The sequence below is a fragment of the Rhinolophus sinicus genome, chromosome 3 (assembly GCF_057876585.1).
Source record: "Rhinolophus sinicus isolate RSI-liver-muscle chromosome 3, RSI-T2T, whole genome shotgun sequence".
Classification (NCBI taxonomy): Eukaryota; Metazoa; Chordata; class Mammalia; order Chiroptera; family Rhinolophidae; genus Rhinolophus; species Rhinolophus sinicus.
In genome coordinates this window covers 90,255,796-90,272,384 of record NC_142503.1, presented here as the reverse complement: position 1 = coordinate 90,272,384, position 16,589 = coordinate 90,255,796, and the positions used below count along the sequence as shown (strand labels likewise).

Sequence of the window (16,589 nt, the reverse complement as noted above, 5' to 3'; positions counted from 1 at the left end):
CAAACACGCTTTGGAAGTCGAACATGTCACACAGCTTCTGCTGAGTGCAAGATCCTGAGGTTTAGATGTCGGCTGTTTTTGAACGTTTCAGAACTCGAATGGTCTTCTGGAATGGATTATGTTCGAAAACCGAGGTACCACTGTATAAACAAACAGAAAAAATTCACAAGCTGGTGAGAAGGCTGGTATCAGCTTTGCAATGGGAAATTGCAATCCTTCATCAACTTTCCAGATCTGAGCCAGTTCGCCAATCCAGAATAATCAATTGAAGGGGAGGATTTGGGTTTCTTTGGGGAAGAACCTTACAATCCCACCACAACTATATGGAATAAATGTTTCCCCAAAGGGTTTTGTGGAGTATAGTAGGGAAAAGGAATGTCCAGACCTTTGAGGCTAATGGATACAGAGTCTGAGGTGACACAGATCTAGAGGGTCTAAAATTCCCATCATTGGCATTCAGATAGAGGTCAGCGAATGAATGGAGTCCTCACCCAAATCCATCTCAATGGGTCTGAAGACACACACTGTGATTCTGTTCTTGAGATGATAATTGGGATGGATATATTCAGCAGGGGGATGGACATTTAGCACTTTGGTTCCCTAACCTATAGCCTAAGTCATTATGGTAGAAAGGGCCAAATGGAACCCATGAAATTCCCCTCCTTTTACCTAGCTAAGATGGTAAATCAGAATACTACATCCTGTGTGGAATTGATTACTCCCACCCTCAAGGATTTAAGATGCAATTCTTCTGTATTGCTCCTGTAAAAAACTGGTAAATCATGGCTGATGATGTTGTCTGCCATAAGCTTAATCACAACTGCTGTCCCCATCTTTACTGGAACAGATCAACAGGGCCTCTGGCTCTTGGTATGCCAGCTAGTAATCTGGTGAATGTGTTCTGCCCATCTCCATCAATAAGAGGATCAAAGGCAGTTCACAATTAACCGGAAGGACAGCAGAACACGTTCAATTTTATTTATTTATTTATGTATTCCCCCCCACCAACCCTTATGCCTCCCCTCCCACACTCCAGTTCAAGCCATTGTTTCTGTCTAGTTGTGTAGGGCACAGCTCCCTGGCCCTTGCTGGTATTGAGCCTTGCGTTCCCCACAGCTAAGGCAGTCAGTCGCCAGTCACCAGTCGTCAGTTGGCTGCTCACAGCAGCCCACGGCTGCTCATGCCGACCTCTGGCTTCTTATGACAGCCCAGCTCCAGGGAGAGCTGTTGTTCACAGTCTTAGCTGTACAGGGTGCAGCTCACTGGCCCATGTGGGAATCAAACAAGCGACCTTGGCGTTAGGAGCACAGAGCTCCAACCACCCGAGCCACTGGGCCGGCCCCCACACTCAATTTCTTGACCCAGTCTTGTCAACCCTCCTGCTACTTCACACAGGGACTTTGGTTTTCTGTACAATCTGTGGAACATCATTCTAATAATGACATCATAATAATCAAACCTGGTGAAGAGAAAGTAGCAAGTGTACTTGGATTCCTCAGTAAAACACATGCATACCAGAGGATGAGAGATAAATCCTACAAAGATTCAAGGGCCTTTTATATAGTGAAGTTTTCAAGGGTCCAAAAGTCTTAGGCATACTGGAAAATTCTAAGGTAACGGACAAATTATTGCATCTTGCCTTCACTACTAAGAGGCAGTGTTTGGTGGGCTTCCTTGGATTTTGGAGGCAACACATACTTTCAAGTGTGGCCCAGTCATATAGCCCAAGTACTATATGACCTGGCAGATTCAGATGGTGTCAGAGGTACCTGTGGTAGGTACAAATGTGGTGTAGAGGTCTGCTAAGCCCCAGTGGAGCTTACCAATAGAATTCTAGAGCAAGGCCATACCTTCTGCAGGAGAGAACTGTTCAGTGTGAAAATCAGCTCCTGGGATGCTACTGACCACGGGACAGTGACCATGTAACTGGAGCTGTTAATCGCAGCTGAGGATGCTCTGACTCACAAGTCATTCGATCTGGAGCGGGTGGACACAGCAACGATCCACAATATGGAGGAAATGTCACATTTGGGATCAGGCATGAGCAGGTCTGGAAGTCACAGGGGATGTAAGCAGGAGACTCAGACCTGTGTCACCTGACGTTGCTGAGCTGATGCTTCTCCCTCTGCTCATACCTGTGGACTTATGGCAGGCTCTCTGACTTGGTGGAAGAAACACCTGGGTCTGTTTGACAGAGGGGTCAGCTCAGTATGTTAGTGTGAACCCAAAAAACATTGATTCACTATGGCCTTCCTGAGGAGTGGCCCTGAAGTCCACTGTGAGAAATCCAGTGAGTGGGAGAGCTGCAGGCAGTCTGGGCACCAACTTTGTACGGGGGGAGAAATGACTTGAGGGAAAGTCATGGCTTCCTGGGCTGAGGCAAACAACTTTTCTAGACAAGGCGCCTGCAAAAAGTAAGGTTAAAGTCTGGAGACAAGATCTGAGGAAGACATCAGCTTACAGATGGACCTATGAGCGCTGAAACGAAGTGTGTAGATCTTTGTGTCCTCCATCAATGTCCCTCAGGAAGTACCCACTGCACAGAAGGTATCAGGAAAATAACGGGCAGTACAGATGTGGGACCCATTCACCTCACCAAAGTAGGATGAGCCGCAGGCCCTCAGGCTTAGCAAGGGCTCTTCATTCCCCTTACCTGGAACAGCTCCAGCAGGAGCCCTACAGATAATCAGCGGCTACCTAATCACCAAATTCTCTGTGGGCCTCCATGTTTCACATACACAGGAGAGCTCACAGGAAAGGTACTGAGTGAAGGTGATGGCAGGACGTCCAGAAGATCGTCAGCAAGCTACTGGAACAGTGACATTTCAAATTTCAAGTACAATTGATTGTTTTTTTCCAATAATGACCCCCTCCCTAACAAATCTGACTGGTGCATAAAGACTTATTACATGTACTTTAATCTGTTTCCAGGATGGCACAAAGGCAGTTTCTAGAGATCAGAACCAGCTCTGATTTTGCAGGCCCTACTCCTGGCATTTCAGGTTTGCCTGGTCACTAGGGCTACAGTCGGAGACAAACACATATTTTAGTGACTACTAATCGGAGGTGGAAAAAACTCGTAATATGAAGATAAGCAAGTGAAGTAGTGGGGGTTCTAGGTAACAGGAGGACCAACTGGCCAAGACTTTGAGAGGGAAGTATCTTAAGAAATCAAAGAGATTGCAGCCAGAGAGAAAAGATCAGATGAATTTAAGGTAATCGGTTGTACATTATTGACTTCTGAAGTTTAGAAGGAGGAAGCTTCTCAGGGAGAGTCAGATTTTCAGAATTTGGCGGAGACAGAATATACACAACCAAAATGTACACGAGGCTGACAAAATGTTCCCAATTATTAAAAAAATGTGCTTAGTATATAGAAAAAAAAGCACAATGTAGATCAAGATACTCAACACTCTACTGCAATTTCCTAATGCACATATTCACAAGTATTAAACATTCTATTTACCCCAAATCCAAATTTTCCCAAAGCTAAACCAGTTGGAATAGTTTTCTCTCTAGAACAGTGTTCAACAAATATACCATTTATTATAATAACAGTCCTGAAGCATTACAAGATGTTGTAAGTTTATTCTGAATCAGATCGTGTTCAACATGGCTCAAGTCTTTACAAATCATAGTTCTTGTTAAACAGTTGTAATGTTGCATAATTATACTGGATACACATCAATTTAACTATACAAAAGGCAATGCCGGCATGGTTTATGGGACCTGAAGTGTGGAGGGGACCCTGCCCCAGTTAAGTTGGCAAGTGAGGAATCCACTGACACCCTCCAGGGCCTGCCTTCCTACCGTGCCACTGCTTGAGCTCTTACTCAGGCATACCTTGGAGCTGAGTAAAACAAAATCTACCACCAGAGTTTATATTGCTATTACTGGAATTCTCCCTAGCACTCATTTCTAAAAACAAAACAAAACAACAAAAACCACCACCACCAAGAGAGCATACTTGACAGTTAAAGCACTTCTCCCTCTCCAGTGTGGACTCTTTGATGTTTGGAAAGATTTGACTTACTGCAGAAGGTTTTCCCACAATGATTACACCAGTAGGGCTTTTCCCCAGTATGGATTCTATGGTGTTTATTAAAATTGGAGCTGTGGTTAAAGGCTTTCCCACACTCCTTACATTTATACGGCTTCTCTCCAGTATGGAGTCTCTGATGAGAACTAAGACCTGCGTGCTGACTAAAGCTCTTCCCACATTCATTACACTGGTAAGGTTTCTCCCCAGTGTGTATTCGATAGTGTCGAATGAGGCTGCCTTTACCACTGAAAGCTTTCCCACAATCTTTACACTGATATGGGGCCTCTTCAGTGTGCATTCGCTGGTGTTTAAGGAGGTCTGAGCTCTGACCAAAGGCTTTTCCACACTTACAGTCATAGGGCCGATCCACCAAGTGTGTTCTGTAATGAAGGGTAAGGTTTGAGCTATGGCTGAAGGCCTTCCCACACTTGGTGCATACATACGGTTTCTCCCCAGTGTGTGTTCTCCGGTGTTTAGTAAGATTTGAGCTATTACTAAAGGCTTTCCCACACTCAGCACATATGTAACGTCTCTCTCCTGGGGCAGGTTTAGTAGACATTAATTCTCTACCTTTCTTGGAACCTTTATCTAAGAGAGGGGTTTTTCTTCCTCTTTCCTTTTCAAGGTTTACCCACTGCCTGTCTAACCTGGCCTCACATTTGTTGGCAATAACCATGGGAATAACATTCTTTTTGAATTCTTCTGCATGAGACTCTTCAGAACTTTTCTGCATATCTGTTGATTCCTCATTCTGGGTGCTCGATTTACAATCTGAAACAGTAAGTAGAATAAGGACATGTCAGTTGTTTCCTGTTCTGAGAAGAAACTGTTAAAGGACAAACAGAATCATCAGGTGACACTGATGGGTTTTTAAAGGGTGACCAAATATTGCTCTATGAGAGGTCACAATATCACAATGATACAAATAAGCCATCATCAAATCTAGTTTACAGTACCAGACTTTCACACAAGCCCCCTACCAGAAATTATTATAGCATGATAAGTATTAGGTTGGTGCAAAAGTAATTGCAGTCTTTGCAATTGTTTTTAACCTTTTAAACTGCAATTACTTTTGCACCAACCTAATACATGGCTTTTTCTGCCAGGAGAAGAAATTCATACATAGAGGGCAATAAGAGAAAACCAAGCATATTGGGATAGCAGCAAAGGAGATGGGTGATACTCAGGCAGAAGGAAAAAAGAAACATTGCTTAAGGGTCAAATTTGAATAAGGAAAATAAAAAGGATAATTATGGGATAAGAGGCTAGTGGCAAACTCATGTAGAATCAATAAAAGAGTATATTCAGTCCATTTATAATCATTCTAGTCTTAGATCCTTATTAATTTGAATGAAAATACTTAACTCCCATCAGGGTTCAATTCATAGCATTTAACCTTCATTGGCTATGTCTTGTAATTCTTTTAGTTATAAAGTAACACTATTGAAATCAGATTGAAGCAATATATCTTTTTAGCATTTCACTAGGCAGTCACACCTCTACGAGTCCATCTAACTGTTAGTCCACATACATGGAAAAGGAGAGTAAAAGAAAGTCTCTCTGAAAAATGGGCTCCCCCTGAGCACGGTCACTTCCCACCAAGTACAGAAGCCCCAATCGACAAAGCACTTTCCTCCAACCCCTTTTCCTTGTCCCTCTCTCTCCCCCCACCTACCATCTATTCCTTCCTCTGCCTGCAGTCAGCACTCAGCTGCTTCCAGGCTATTCACTGTCTGCTGGGGACTGTAACAGGAGCTAAAACCCCTTTCACTCTCCACAATGAGCAATCACTCGGTTACTCATACAGCCTTCCCTTCAAGTTGCCATGAACTATGTGTGGGAAATAAGTAACTTAATAAGAGTTAATAATTTTAAATGCCTAACGAGGCAGAAGTTGAAAAAGAATTTACCAGGGACCATTTCTACATAATCCAACACTGATTATAACAGGTTCACAAAATCATTAACAAAGGAACAAGCACAGTAAGAACTGGTCCATTCAACCTGTCCATACCTCCATACACAGTCCCTTTATTCAACTCACTTCAACTGACTTTATTAGTGTGTCATCTGTTCCCATACCAGGACCCGGACTGAGACGCCCCAAACCAGTCAAGTCAATTCTGGGGATCGCCTCACAACTAGTAATTACAACTAGTCTGTTTCTTCAACTACAAGGCCTGGGGCACTGAGTGGGGGGCCTGACAGATGGTTCCTACCTTGAATCTGTCTCAGCTCTGGAGTGAAATCCTGCTCTTCACCAGTCTCTTGGATGTATAGGGGCCCCCAAGATTCATATTTGGGACTGGTCTCCACAGACTGTGGCTGTGTGCTGCTCAGGGGTTCCTCTGCTGTTCCTGAAGAGGACATCTTCTCCCACATCTGTTTCTGATCATTTGGAGGAGGTGAAACCTAGAGACAATTTGCAATGGCTGGGTTTATGCACAGCTCACTTTAAGAACTAGAATGGAAGAAAATCTCAGGAGAGCCATATAGAATCTCTAGGAAAGAGAAAAGAAACACCCTCCCATGCAATTCTCAAGGCTAAAACTAGTATAGGATAGTAGGAAAAAATAGGAGGACATCTGGTCTAACTCAGTGGAAACTCCCACTCAGCTATTATTGTACAGACAAAGCCATTCCTGCCTGGAATGCTATGCTCCTCCTCTTACAGGATAAGAAAAGGTGCCCCCAGCCCACCTCCTGTTCTGGTTCATCCAGTTCTCGCTCCAGGTCTTCCAGGAGAGTGACAGCCTCCTCCGCGCTCTCGGGACAGTGCTCCTGCACCCAGGCCTGCAGCTCCCGGGGCAGGATGGTGAGGAACTGCTCCAGCACCAGCAGCTCCAGGATCTGCTCCTTGGTGTGGATCTCCGGCCTCAGCCACTCGCAGCAGAGCACCCGGAGCTGGCTGAGTGCCTCCCGGGGTCCAGGTGTGTCATGGTACCCGAACTGCCTGAAGCGCTGGCGAAACATCTCTAGGCTAGGAAAGCACTTCTCTTTCTCCTCCTCCTCGACTTTCATAATCACCTGCTCCTGTGGAGGTCTAGAGCCCGGACCTGCAGCCATGCCCAGGACCTTGGTCATCATATGGACTCCAGAAACAGCCTCGCTAAAGACCAGGCTCTGTGAATCAGGGATATTGGCTCTTTGGGGTTTCTGGTTCTTTAGGGCTACCGGTTAAACATAAGAAAATATGGTTACCATAAAATCACCAAAAGAAAAATTATGTTTTTTTGGGGGGGTCTTTACAATTATACCTTTAGCACAAGAAATTATGGCCGTCATAAAACTATCATAAAAATTACTGTTCAAAACCTCCCTGGAGTTAGGTGAGGACATCCTGCTTTGTCTCCACGCTCCTAAAGGGCACACTACACTGTAGCACGGTTTATACATAAAACCTAGCCGTTGCCCCGCCCTCCCTCGGCACACGCTCGCGCCCATGGCCGCTGCGTCTCCCCAGTACTTGAATTGCGCTTCCTCCGTCTTTCTAGCTCTCAGACGCGCCCAGAGACGCTTCTGGAAGTAACATCACGATGGCTGCCCAAGGTGAACCCCAAGTTCAGTTCAAACTTGTATTGGTTGGTGATGGTGGGACTGGAAAAACTACATTTGTGAAACGTCACCTGACTGGCGAATTTGAGAAGCTACCCTGGGTGTTGAGGTCCATCCCCTCGTGTTCCACACCAACAGAGGACCTATTAAGTTCAATGTGTGGGATACCGCTGGTCAGGAGAAATTCGGTGGACTGAGACGGATATTACATCCAAGCCGTGTGCCATTACAGTGTTTGATGAAATTTCCAGAGTAACTTACAAGAATGTGCCTAACTGGCATAGAGATCTGGTACGAGTATGTGAAAACACCCCCATCGTGCTGTGTGGCAACAAAGTGGATATTAAGGACAGGAAAGTGAAAGCAAAATCAACTGTCTTCCACCGAAAGAAGAATCTTCAGCACTAGGACATCTCTGCCAAAAGTAACTACAACTTTGTAAAACCCTTCCTCGGGCTTGCTCGAAAACTCATCGGAGACCCTAACTTGAAGTTCGCTGCCATGCCTGCCCTGGCCCCACCAGAGGTTGTCATGGATCCCGCCTTGGCAGCACAGTACGAGCGGGACCTGGAGGTTGCTCAGAAAACTGCCCTCCCGGACGAGGATGACGACCTGTGAAAGTGAAGCTGGGGCCCAGCATCAGAAGTCTAGTTTTATAGGCAACTGTCCTGTGATGTCAGCGGTGCAGCGTGTTTGCCACTTTATTACATAGCTAAGCAGAACATGTGCTTAATCTTTGGGATGCTGAAGGAGATGGATGGGCTTCTGAGTCAGTGTGGCAGTTAAAAATACCTTCCTTTTTTGGACCTGCATATTTAGCTGTTTCGCAATGCAGTGGGTTCCTTATCAAGTTTCAACTGTAAGACTGCTACAGTCATACCACAATATCCAGTGGGGAAATCTTGTTTGTTACTATCATTCCAATTCCTTTTCGTTTACAATCAAAGTAAATTTGTGTTTCAAATATAAAAAAATAATAAATTTAAATTACCTTTGCTCCATAAACTGTTTCAGAAACTCCTCTGAGACTTCAATAGGCTACATGCTGGCCAAATGCAGTCTGTTTAAACCTAAGACTTTTAGCATCAAAATTTACTAGTCAAATGACTGGGTTAGGCAGCATGACCAGGAATCAAGTTATAAGGTTGGAATTAACCAGTAAATTTGAAAATGATTGCGTATAATTAGTGATATAATTGTGAGCTTCACTTGACTCATTTTAAGTAATGTGTACTCAAGATTTTCAATGCCCTTTACCTTCAGTTTTCACAGAAAGGCAAGTGGAATGACAGAGAGATTAGACCAAAAGTAACCTATATTCTTAGAAAAGTATTTATTTTGATGACCTATGTATGGCGAGAAATTAAGGGAAAAAATGAAATCATAACAGATGATACAAACAAATAATGTTCAGAAGTATTTTCCCCTTTTAAATTTTGAATATTCTAAGTATTTTGTTCGGTTAATATATTAGAATACCAAACACATCTGTAATAAATATTAATATAATTACTTCTATTTTTTTCATTTGCCAAGAAAGTGAAGTCCTCTCATTCAACATTTACTGAATACGGGCTACGGGTTTGGAACTAGGGCTGCAGTGATGAGTAAGACAGATACACTGTTATCCTCACAGAGCTTCCCAGTCAGCGAGGGAGATGGAAAACAAACGTGTAAACACAGAGAATCAGTCCATCATAATTGGCACTCATTAAATATATTTTGAAAGAAAACTACATAAATTAGTGAATCTTACATGCTGTGACGGGCCTTCCTGAGCATGTTTTCAAACTTTAAGCAGCATCTTTCATGTCACATGGGTGAGTCTTGCCTGAATTTGGATAATCTAGAGCAGGAAAATTCCAGCAGTCTCAATAAAGAGCCCAACACATAAAAACCTACATGGATGTTTGTTATATGAAATTATATTGATGGCAAAGACAGACACCACAGAAAGAATGCACAAATGGTTTCTATAAGCTGAAAGCGAGGGACTAGGAGTTGCAGATAATCTAAGGCATTTAAAAACTTGAGTATGCTAATTTCTAACATGCACGTCAATCTCCATGGATCTGGCTTGACAGCACTTGAAATACCAAGTTTCTCTCTCACACACACACACACACACACACACACACCCATAATATACACATAATCACAATGAACGAGAAAGGACAAAACAGTGCTATTTCTGAGTTATAGAGTGATGGGTTATTTCAATTTTTAAAAATTCTCTTTGATTTTTCAAATATTCTATAATGGGCATTATTGCTTTTATATCAGAAAGTCTTTAAAGGGATCATAAGCAGTCTTTTGACAAAAGTTTTACTACTAACGCTCAAATTTCATCGCCTTCAAAAAACAAAACAAAACAAAACAAAGAAAACCCCAAAACAATAAGACACCACAGCCCAGGAAAACAAAACAGCAATTCCAGTCCAGGCAGAACCCTCCCTCAACAAATGTACATTTGTGTTACAGCTTTTATATTAGGTGTTTCGAGTCACACATTTAGTGAATATATATTAAAAACATGTACTTTATATGTTATTTTCCCCCTTCATTTATTTTTGTGATCAATTTTGGTAATTTTTAAAAATATAAAGTAGGATTCTAGTAACAGAACCTCAAGACGTAACCTTGCTTTTATGAACAATTCAATAATTACCAGAACCCTAGGGATGTCAGCACTTGGACTCCCCTCCACTGTACCAGCTCCGAAGCCCCTATGAGATGCCAACAGCTGCCTGACAGAGCGAACCAAGAGCAGCACTGGCCACTCCCTCCCACACACACTCCGCTCCCGGAGCTCCCAAGCTCAGGATGATTTAAAAACTGAGCCAGGGGAGAAGTGCTGCCATCTTGCTCCTAAAAAAAGGCACTGGCACCAATGGCTAAAATAACTAAAAATAACAGATGTAGCAGTGCTGGGAGCATTCCTTAGAAATGCTTAAAAGTAGACCTCGGTGTTGGAATAACTTCAACTAACTGGTTACAAAATTTCCGACTCCAGCCAGTGGAGGGCACACCAAGAACAGTAGACATCGGAACCCATTTGGGTTGCTCAGCTTCTGGGATCCAGCCTGGGAAACTCAACAGCACGCTAGGAGTTACACAGCACAGGTGGCATTAAGTAAGGAGTGTCTTATTCACGTGGATCTGTTCCCAGAACTTGGGGAGTCCACTCTCACACATGCCACTGCATCACGATTGCCTCTGCAAAATATGTACATAGTTGCAACTAAAGAAGAAAAAGTTTCCCTAGATGTTGCTACGGTGCCCCGGGGTGAGCTAGCTCACTAGCAAAGTGACTTAGAATCTTCTAATGCACCAGTTCTGTAGTGCCTACAATTCAAATTCACCACTGAGTGATGGGCTTGGCACTTGGACCCCTTCTTCCTTGCTGCACTCAGTCTCCATGGAGATTTCCTCAAGGCATGTGGCTTTAATTATCATCTATTAATATATACTCATAATTGCCGATGTATCTCTGGCCTGGACCTCTCCTTTGAACCCTAAACTCATACGACCAACTACCCACTTGACATTGGCACTCGCCTGTCCAACAGCATCTCAAGCTTAACATGTCCCAAACTGCACTTCCCATCTTTCCCCTCAAAGTTGCTCATCTCAGTTACCCGCAACTCCACTGTTCTGTTTTCTTGGACCGAAAACCCTGGTCATCCCTGACTCCTTTCTCTTTCACATTCTACACACAATTCATAAGCAAACCCGGTTAGCTCTACATCCAAGAGACCCGGAGTTCACCACTTCTCACTCCCTTCACACTGCCATCCCACTCCATCACCGCTTGCCTGGGGTACTGAAATAGCCTCCGAATTGGTCCCACCCTTGCCCTCTCAGTCCATCTTCAACACAGCAGCGAGAGTGATCCTGTTAAAATACCAGTCAGATCACATCATTTCTCTGCTCACACCTCTCGAGGCTTTGTGTGTCACACAGAGTAAAAGCCAAAGTCACCCAATAGCCAACAAGGCCCCACAAGACCTCAGCCCGCGGCCTCTGATCTCATCTTGTTCTTCTCTCGTTCATTCTACTCCAGCCACACTGTTCCCTGGACTTGTGAGGCACACCCCCACCTCAGAGCCTCTGTCCACGCTGCTCCCTCTGCCTAACCTTCCTGCAGACTACACCTGGCTGGCTCCCTCACCTCCTCCAGGTCTGTACTCAGGTATCACCTTTGGCTGAGGCACCCCTGACCACCGTGCTTTAAACTGCACTCTACCCTCCCTCACCCCAGAACTCCTTATCCTCCTACTCTTTTCCTCCACATCATTTACTGTATTTTACCATTTTAAAAACTGTCTCCTTCCTTGACTATCAACTCTTGAGGGCAGGGACTTTTGTCTTGTTCACTGCTATATTCTGAACACCTAGAATACACCTAGTACTTTTCAGGTGTTCAAATATTCATGGAAAGAATGAATGTGATACATGGATCTTTGGGGCTACCCTTAAGGAGTAAAAAACTGTAAAACTGGGTTTTAAAAAATACCAATACAAATATAGGTTAAAAATATGGCAGTATGAACTAATATTTAGCATAAAATAATGAGAGGCTGACACAGAATTAGGGAAGTGTGTGTACAGGGGTAAATATACAGATATTTCCTAGATCTGTCTGCTGAGAAGGTCTAGAAGCAATGACATCCTGGTAGCAATCAGCATACCCAGTGCACAGATCTTGGTTTCTAAATATCATTCTCCAAGAACAGGAACTAGAAATGGAGAAATCACTGATTCTAGGTCGGGGAATATACAAGGTGAGGCTGGAGCATCTTATAATGCCAGAAAGTGTTAAATAAAATAAAACCAATGCTCCCTCCCTCAAAAAAAAACAAAAAAACAGGGAGGCATGTCAAATGGACATAGAAGACAAAATATAAAAAGCTCCCAATGGCCACAGCTGAAACAATGAGTAATGAAATAAATAATGTAGTATTGGATTATAACCCTAAGTGTGAAATAAATATCCATAAGCCCATACTGATGCAAAAAAAAAGGTGACTGAATAAATAAATAGGGGAGAAAAGACAAATCTCCCACACAAAATTATTCCAAATAATTTATGTAGATACTAAGGGTGGAGCTTAACTCCCCGCTCTTTGAGTGTAGGCTGCACTTGATGACTTGCTTCCAAAGAGAATATAGAAAGGGACTGGGGGAAAGAAACCCGACAAACACGACCTCAGCCAGCTGATCAAGATGAACAGCATCATGGTACACACATACACACACACACACAGAGGAATATTACTCGGTCGTGAAAAAGACGGAATATTGCCATCTGCAACAACATGGATGGATCTTGATGGTATTATGCTAAGTGAATTAAACGGAAAAGGATAGGAACCCTACGATTTCACTCATGTGGAGCTTAAAACGAAAATGTAACAAATAAACAAAAAACTCAGAGATAGAAACATCAGAATGGTAGTTACCAGAGGGGGAAGGGCAAAATAGATAAGTGGGGTCAAATATATGGTAATGGATGAAAACTAGGCTTTTGGTGGGGAGCATGCAATAGTGTACAGATACTGAATTATACTGTATACCTGAAATTTATATAATGTTATTAACCAATGCTACCTCAATAAAAATGAATTTTTTTAAAAAGATGAACATCATCAGTGATAAGTCATGTGCCCTGATATATGATGAGAAGAGCACTTCACTTCTGTGCTCTTCCTCCTCAAAACCCATATCCCCAGTCTAAGCATGAGAAAACCATCAGACAAACCCAGATTGAGGGACATTCTACAAAATAACTGACTGGGAAGGCTCAAAACTGTCAAGGTCATCAAAAACAAGGACAGACTGAGAAACTAACTGACCAGAGGACAGTAAGTAGACATGAAAACTAATGTAATGTAGTATCATAGATGGGATCCTGGAACAGAAAAAGGACATTAGGGAAAAACTAGTAAAATTCAAATAAACTGTGGAGCTTAGTTAAATTAATCGTAATGTACCAATGTTGGTTCCTTAGTTGTGACAAATGTACACAGTGATGTAAGATGTTAACAATAAGGGAAAATGGGTGAGAGGCAGACAGGGACTCACTGTATCATCTTTGAGTTTTTTTATAAATCTAAAACTATTCAAAATGTTTATTTAAATAAAAAAATAAGTGGTGTTGGGGCAAACAAGCAACTTTGGTAAATGGTGTTCTATTATGGAGGAGTGGTAAAGAGAAATATAGCTGTTTTCTTGAACACTAACTGTGCTGAAGCAGACCATTCTCACAGTTGACATTTAAAAAAGTTGTGAAGCCTTTTTCTTTTATGACTTTTTTTTTCAAAGGCACATGTCTTAGGAGCAATAATAGTTAATTTCTGACTCTCTTCCAATAACTGGCAGAATACTGGCCTAATGAAATAGTGTCTAGCAGATCTATTTCAAACATAACACAAAGCCTATTTTTACCAAATACTTTTAGCTTTGAACTAGTTGGCAACATCAAAACAATATCCCTTCCTCCTTTGAAATCACACAGGCCATTTTCCAGTTTGGCAATTCTATCTCCACAGGCTCAAAGGCTACTTACAGAGGTTTAAAACACAAATCTGCTCCTATCACCCAGCTGTTTAAAACCACTTAATTTCTTTGCATGGCAAATGAATCCCAGTCTGGTCTCTGTCTCCCCATTCAGTCATCACTCCTCTTTCCCGATGCTCAATCAAGGCCCAATTCTCATGGCAGGCTTCTATTTACCTTTCAAGTCTCAGCTCAGTAATTAATCCATGAAAAGATGCTTAACCTTAGTTATAATAAAAGAAATGCTTCCACCTCTCAGACTGGCGAAGATTAAAAAACAAATCACATAATGCTCTGCCTTGATTTTTTTTTTCCCCGAGTAAAGCCAGTAATTTCACATTTGGTCATGTTGAGTTTGTCTAAAGGTTCATTTAGGGATGCCCTCCAGGACTTGGCTTCTGCATTTTTGTTAATAAAGTGCTCATAAAATCAAAAAGCATGTGGATGGAAAACAGAGGTTTCTTTACAAACTCACACTGTCTTCAACCACTGTGAACTACTCTTTTAGGCTATAAGCTAAACAGCTCCATCAAACAAAAGTCATGGTCTAATAAGCAGAAGGCTTCTGTTCTGTTCCAAGTTTTTTCCCCCTCATTTATGCCAATTTCCCAAAGTTTGTATGCCCTTATAGTGCCCCAAACACATTCTGGAAGAAGATGAGGCATAAATATATCAAATTATCATAGATTCTAACAATTTAATGGGACTTACCAACTACGTAATCCTAGAATGTCCTTATCATACTCAGTCTGTACCTGAAAACTCTTAGGCAGGCAAATTTGATAATTCTTGAGGCACAGAATTCTGTTAGACAGTTCTAACCGTTAACAAGGTTTTCTTTATGTGGAACCAAATTGTGCATAACTATTTAATCTACTATCTTCACGGATCCTAGTTTAGTCCTAGTCCAATACTTACTTTGTCCGTAATATCCTCCAGTTCCTGAAAACAATCGTCTTGCCTCTTAACTCTTTTCTTTTCCACCGTTGTTCCAACTGTTCCTTATATAAACTAGGTTTCCAAGTACCTCACCCACCAGATCACCTTTCTCTTGACAAACTCTATTAACAAATGCTCCTTTTAATACTGTTTCCAAACTTGAGCAGATCTCTGTTATTTGCATGCTTTCTGACCTGAACAAAGCCCAGGGGGACTATTCCCTCCCCTGGATCAGACGCTACCCAGGACTTCTAAAGAGGTTCGGTTTCTCACAGGAGGTCCCCACCCCCTCGGGCGTGTTCCATCAATTAGCCCTGATTTCTGACCTCCCGTTGAGAGCCAGGGGAAAAGAGAAGGCAGCCCCGGTCAGGCTGACGGCTCGGCTAAGGGAGCGCGCGCACACACACACGCACAATCGCGCGCGCGCGCGCACACACACACACACACACAATCGCGCGCGCGCACACACACACGCACAAATACTCTGAAACGCGAAACAAAGTTTCATCTGTTAAAGCCGTGGGGGGAGGAAAAAGCTTTCCAGGGAACACGCGCCTCCACCATCCGGGGCAGAGCAGAAATACGGGGCTCCTCCCCACAGCCCTTCCAGGACCGGTCTCGGGGGGGGGGGGGGTCCTCGGAAGCCACAGGTGGTACACCCACTCGTTCCTCCCCGAACCCTTTCGCCCAAGGCTTCCTCTTCCGCCCGCCAAGCTAACCGGGGACCAGGAGGCTCACCATGAGTCAGAGCCGCTCGGGGCGCTGGGACACCGCGATGCGCACCGTGGCCGGCGCAGCCGGAGGTGCGTCATAGCCCCGCCCGCGGGCCGTTGTGCGCGGCCGCAGCGGTCCCTCTAGGAATTCGGGAGGTCTTGGCATCTCGGTGTCTCGGGTACGCGGGAGATTTGAGGCACCTCCTGTGCGAGCGGAATCGCCCCCAACGCGAACGAGCAAGGATCTTGTCCCCCTCCCCCTTTTGTATTTTACTAAGAAAGGTCCGAGAAATGAGCAAATCGCGAGGTGTGAGGTATGAACATCATGCCATCCGACCTAAGAGAATATGGAGAATTTTTGCTTACCTTAGGTAGGAAAAGATAAGGGGGAGAATGAGGGACAAAACAGTCTTAGGTTTCAAATATGTGAAGTATTGTCATTTGAAAAAGAAATTTGCCTTATGGGACCCCAGAAGACCAATGAATGGAACTGATAGAAAAGTACAAAGCAAGGAAGGACTTTTCTCAAGAAAGAGTTGCTTAAAAGTGCCCACTTCCTGCATCGTCTTGTGGTGTTTTGAAGAAGTGGGAGAGCCCTGGGGATGAGAAGGGCAGTAATTTTGCAGAATGAATTTTTTTGTTAGACGCCCTTTGACATCCTACAGCTTGCCCCAGACTCCTGTTAGTTTTCCCCTTAACAGGAGGAAAGCTTTTTACATCTCTCCTTCATTACCACTCCACACACACCTCTTTTGAGTACTTAACTACGGGCTGGGAACTGT

The 16,589-nt window shown here is 43.4% G+C and overlaps 1 protein-coding gene and 1 pseudogene across 5 annotated transcripts; one reads left to right on the top strand and one right to left on the bottom strand.

Moving 5' to 3' along the window:
* Positions 1-3,566: 3,566 nt before the first annotated feature.
* On the bottom strand, positions 3,567-15,957 carry ZSCAN21 (zinc finger and SCAN domain containing 21). 5 transcript variants are annotated; one of them, XM_088796704.1, is made up of 5 exons: positions 15,833-15,873; positions 9,354-9,443; positions 6,743-7,212; positions 6,262-6,454; positions 3,567-4,813 (listed from the first exon to the last, which is right to left on the bottom strand). In XM_088796704.1, the coding sequence occupies exons 3-5, from the start codon at positions 7,127-7,129 to the stop codon at positions 3,975-3,977; spliced, it is 1,419 nt and encodes a 472-aa protein (XP_088652830.1). In that variant the 5' UTR covers positions 7,130-7,212; positions 9,354-9,443; positions 15,833-15,873; the 3' UTR covers positions 3,567-3,974. The 5 variants fall into 5 exon arrangements, with proteins under 5 accessions (XP_088652830.1, XP_088652826.1, XP_088652829.1 ...); XM_088796700.1 differs by lacking the exon at positions 9,354-9,443 and having other exon boundaries at positions 15,833-15,957; XM_088796703.1 differs by lacking the exon at positions 15,833-15,873 and having other exon boundaries at positions 8,589-15,067.
* LOC109438064 (GTP-binding nuclear protein Ran-like) lies at positions 7,207-8,215 on the top strand (annotated as a pseudogene).
* Positions 15,958-16,589: the final 632 nt, after the last annotated feature.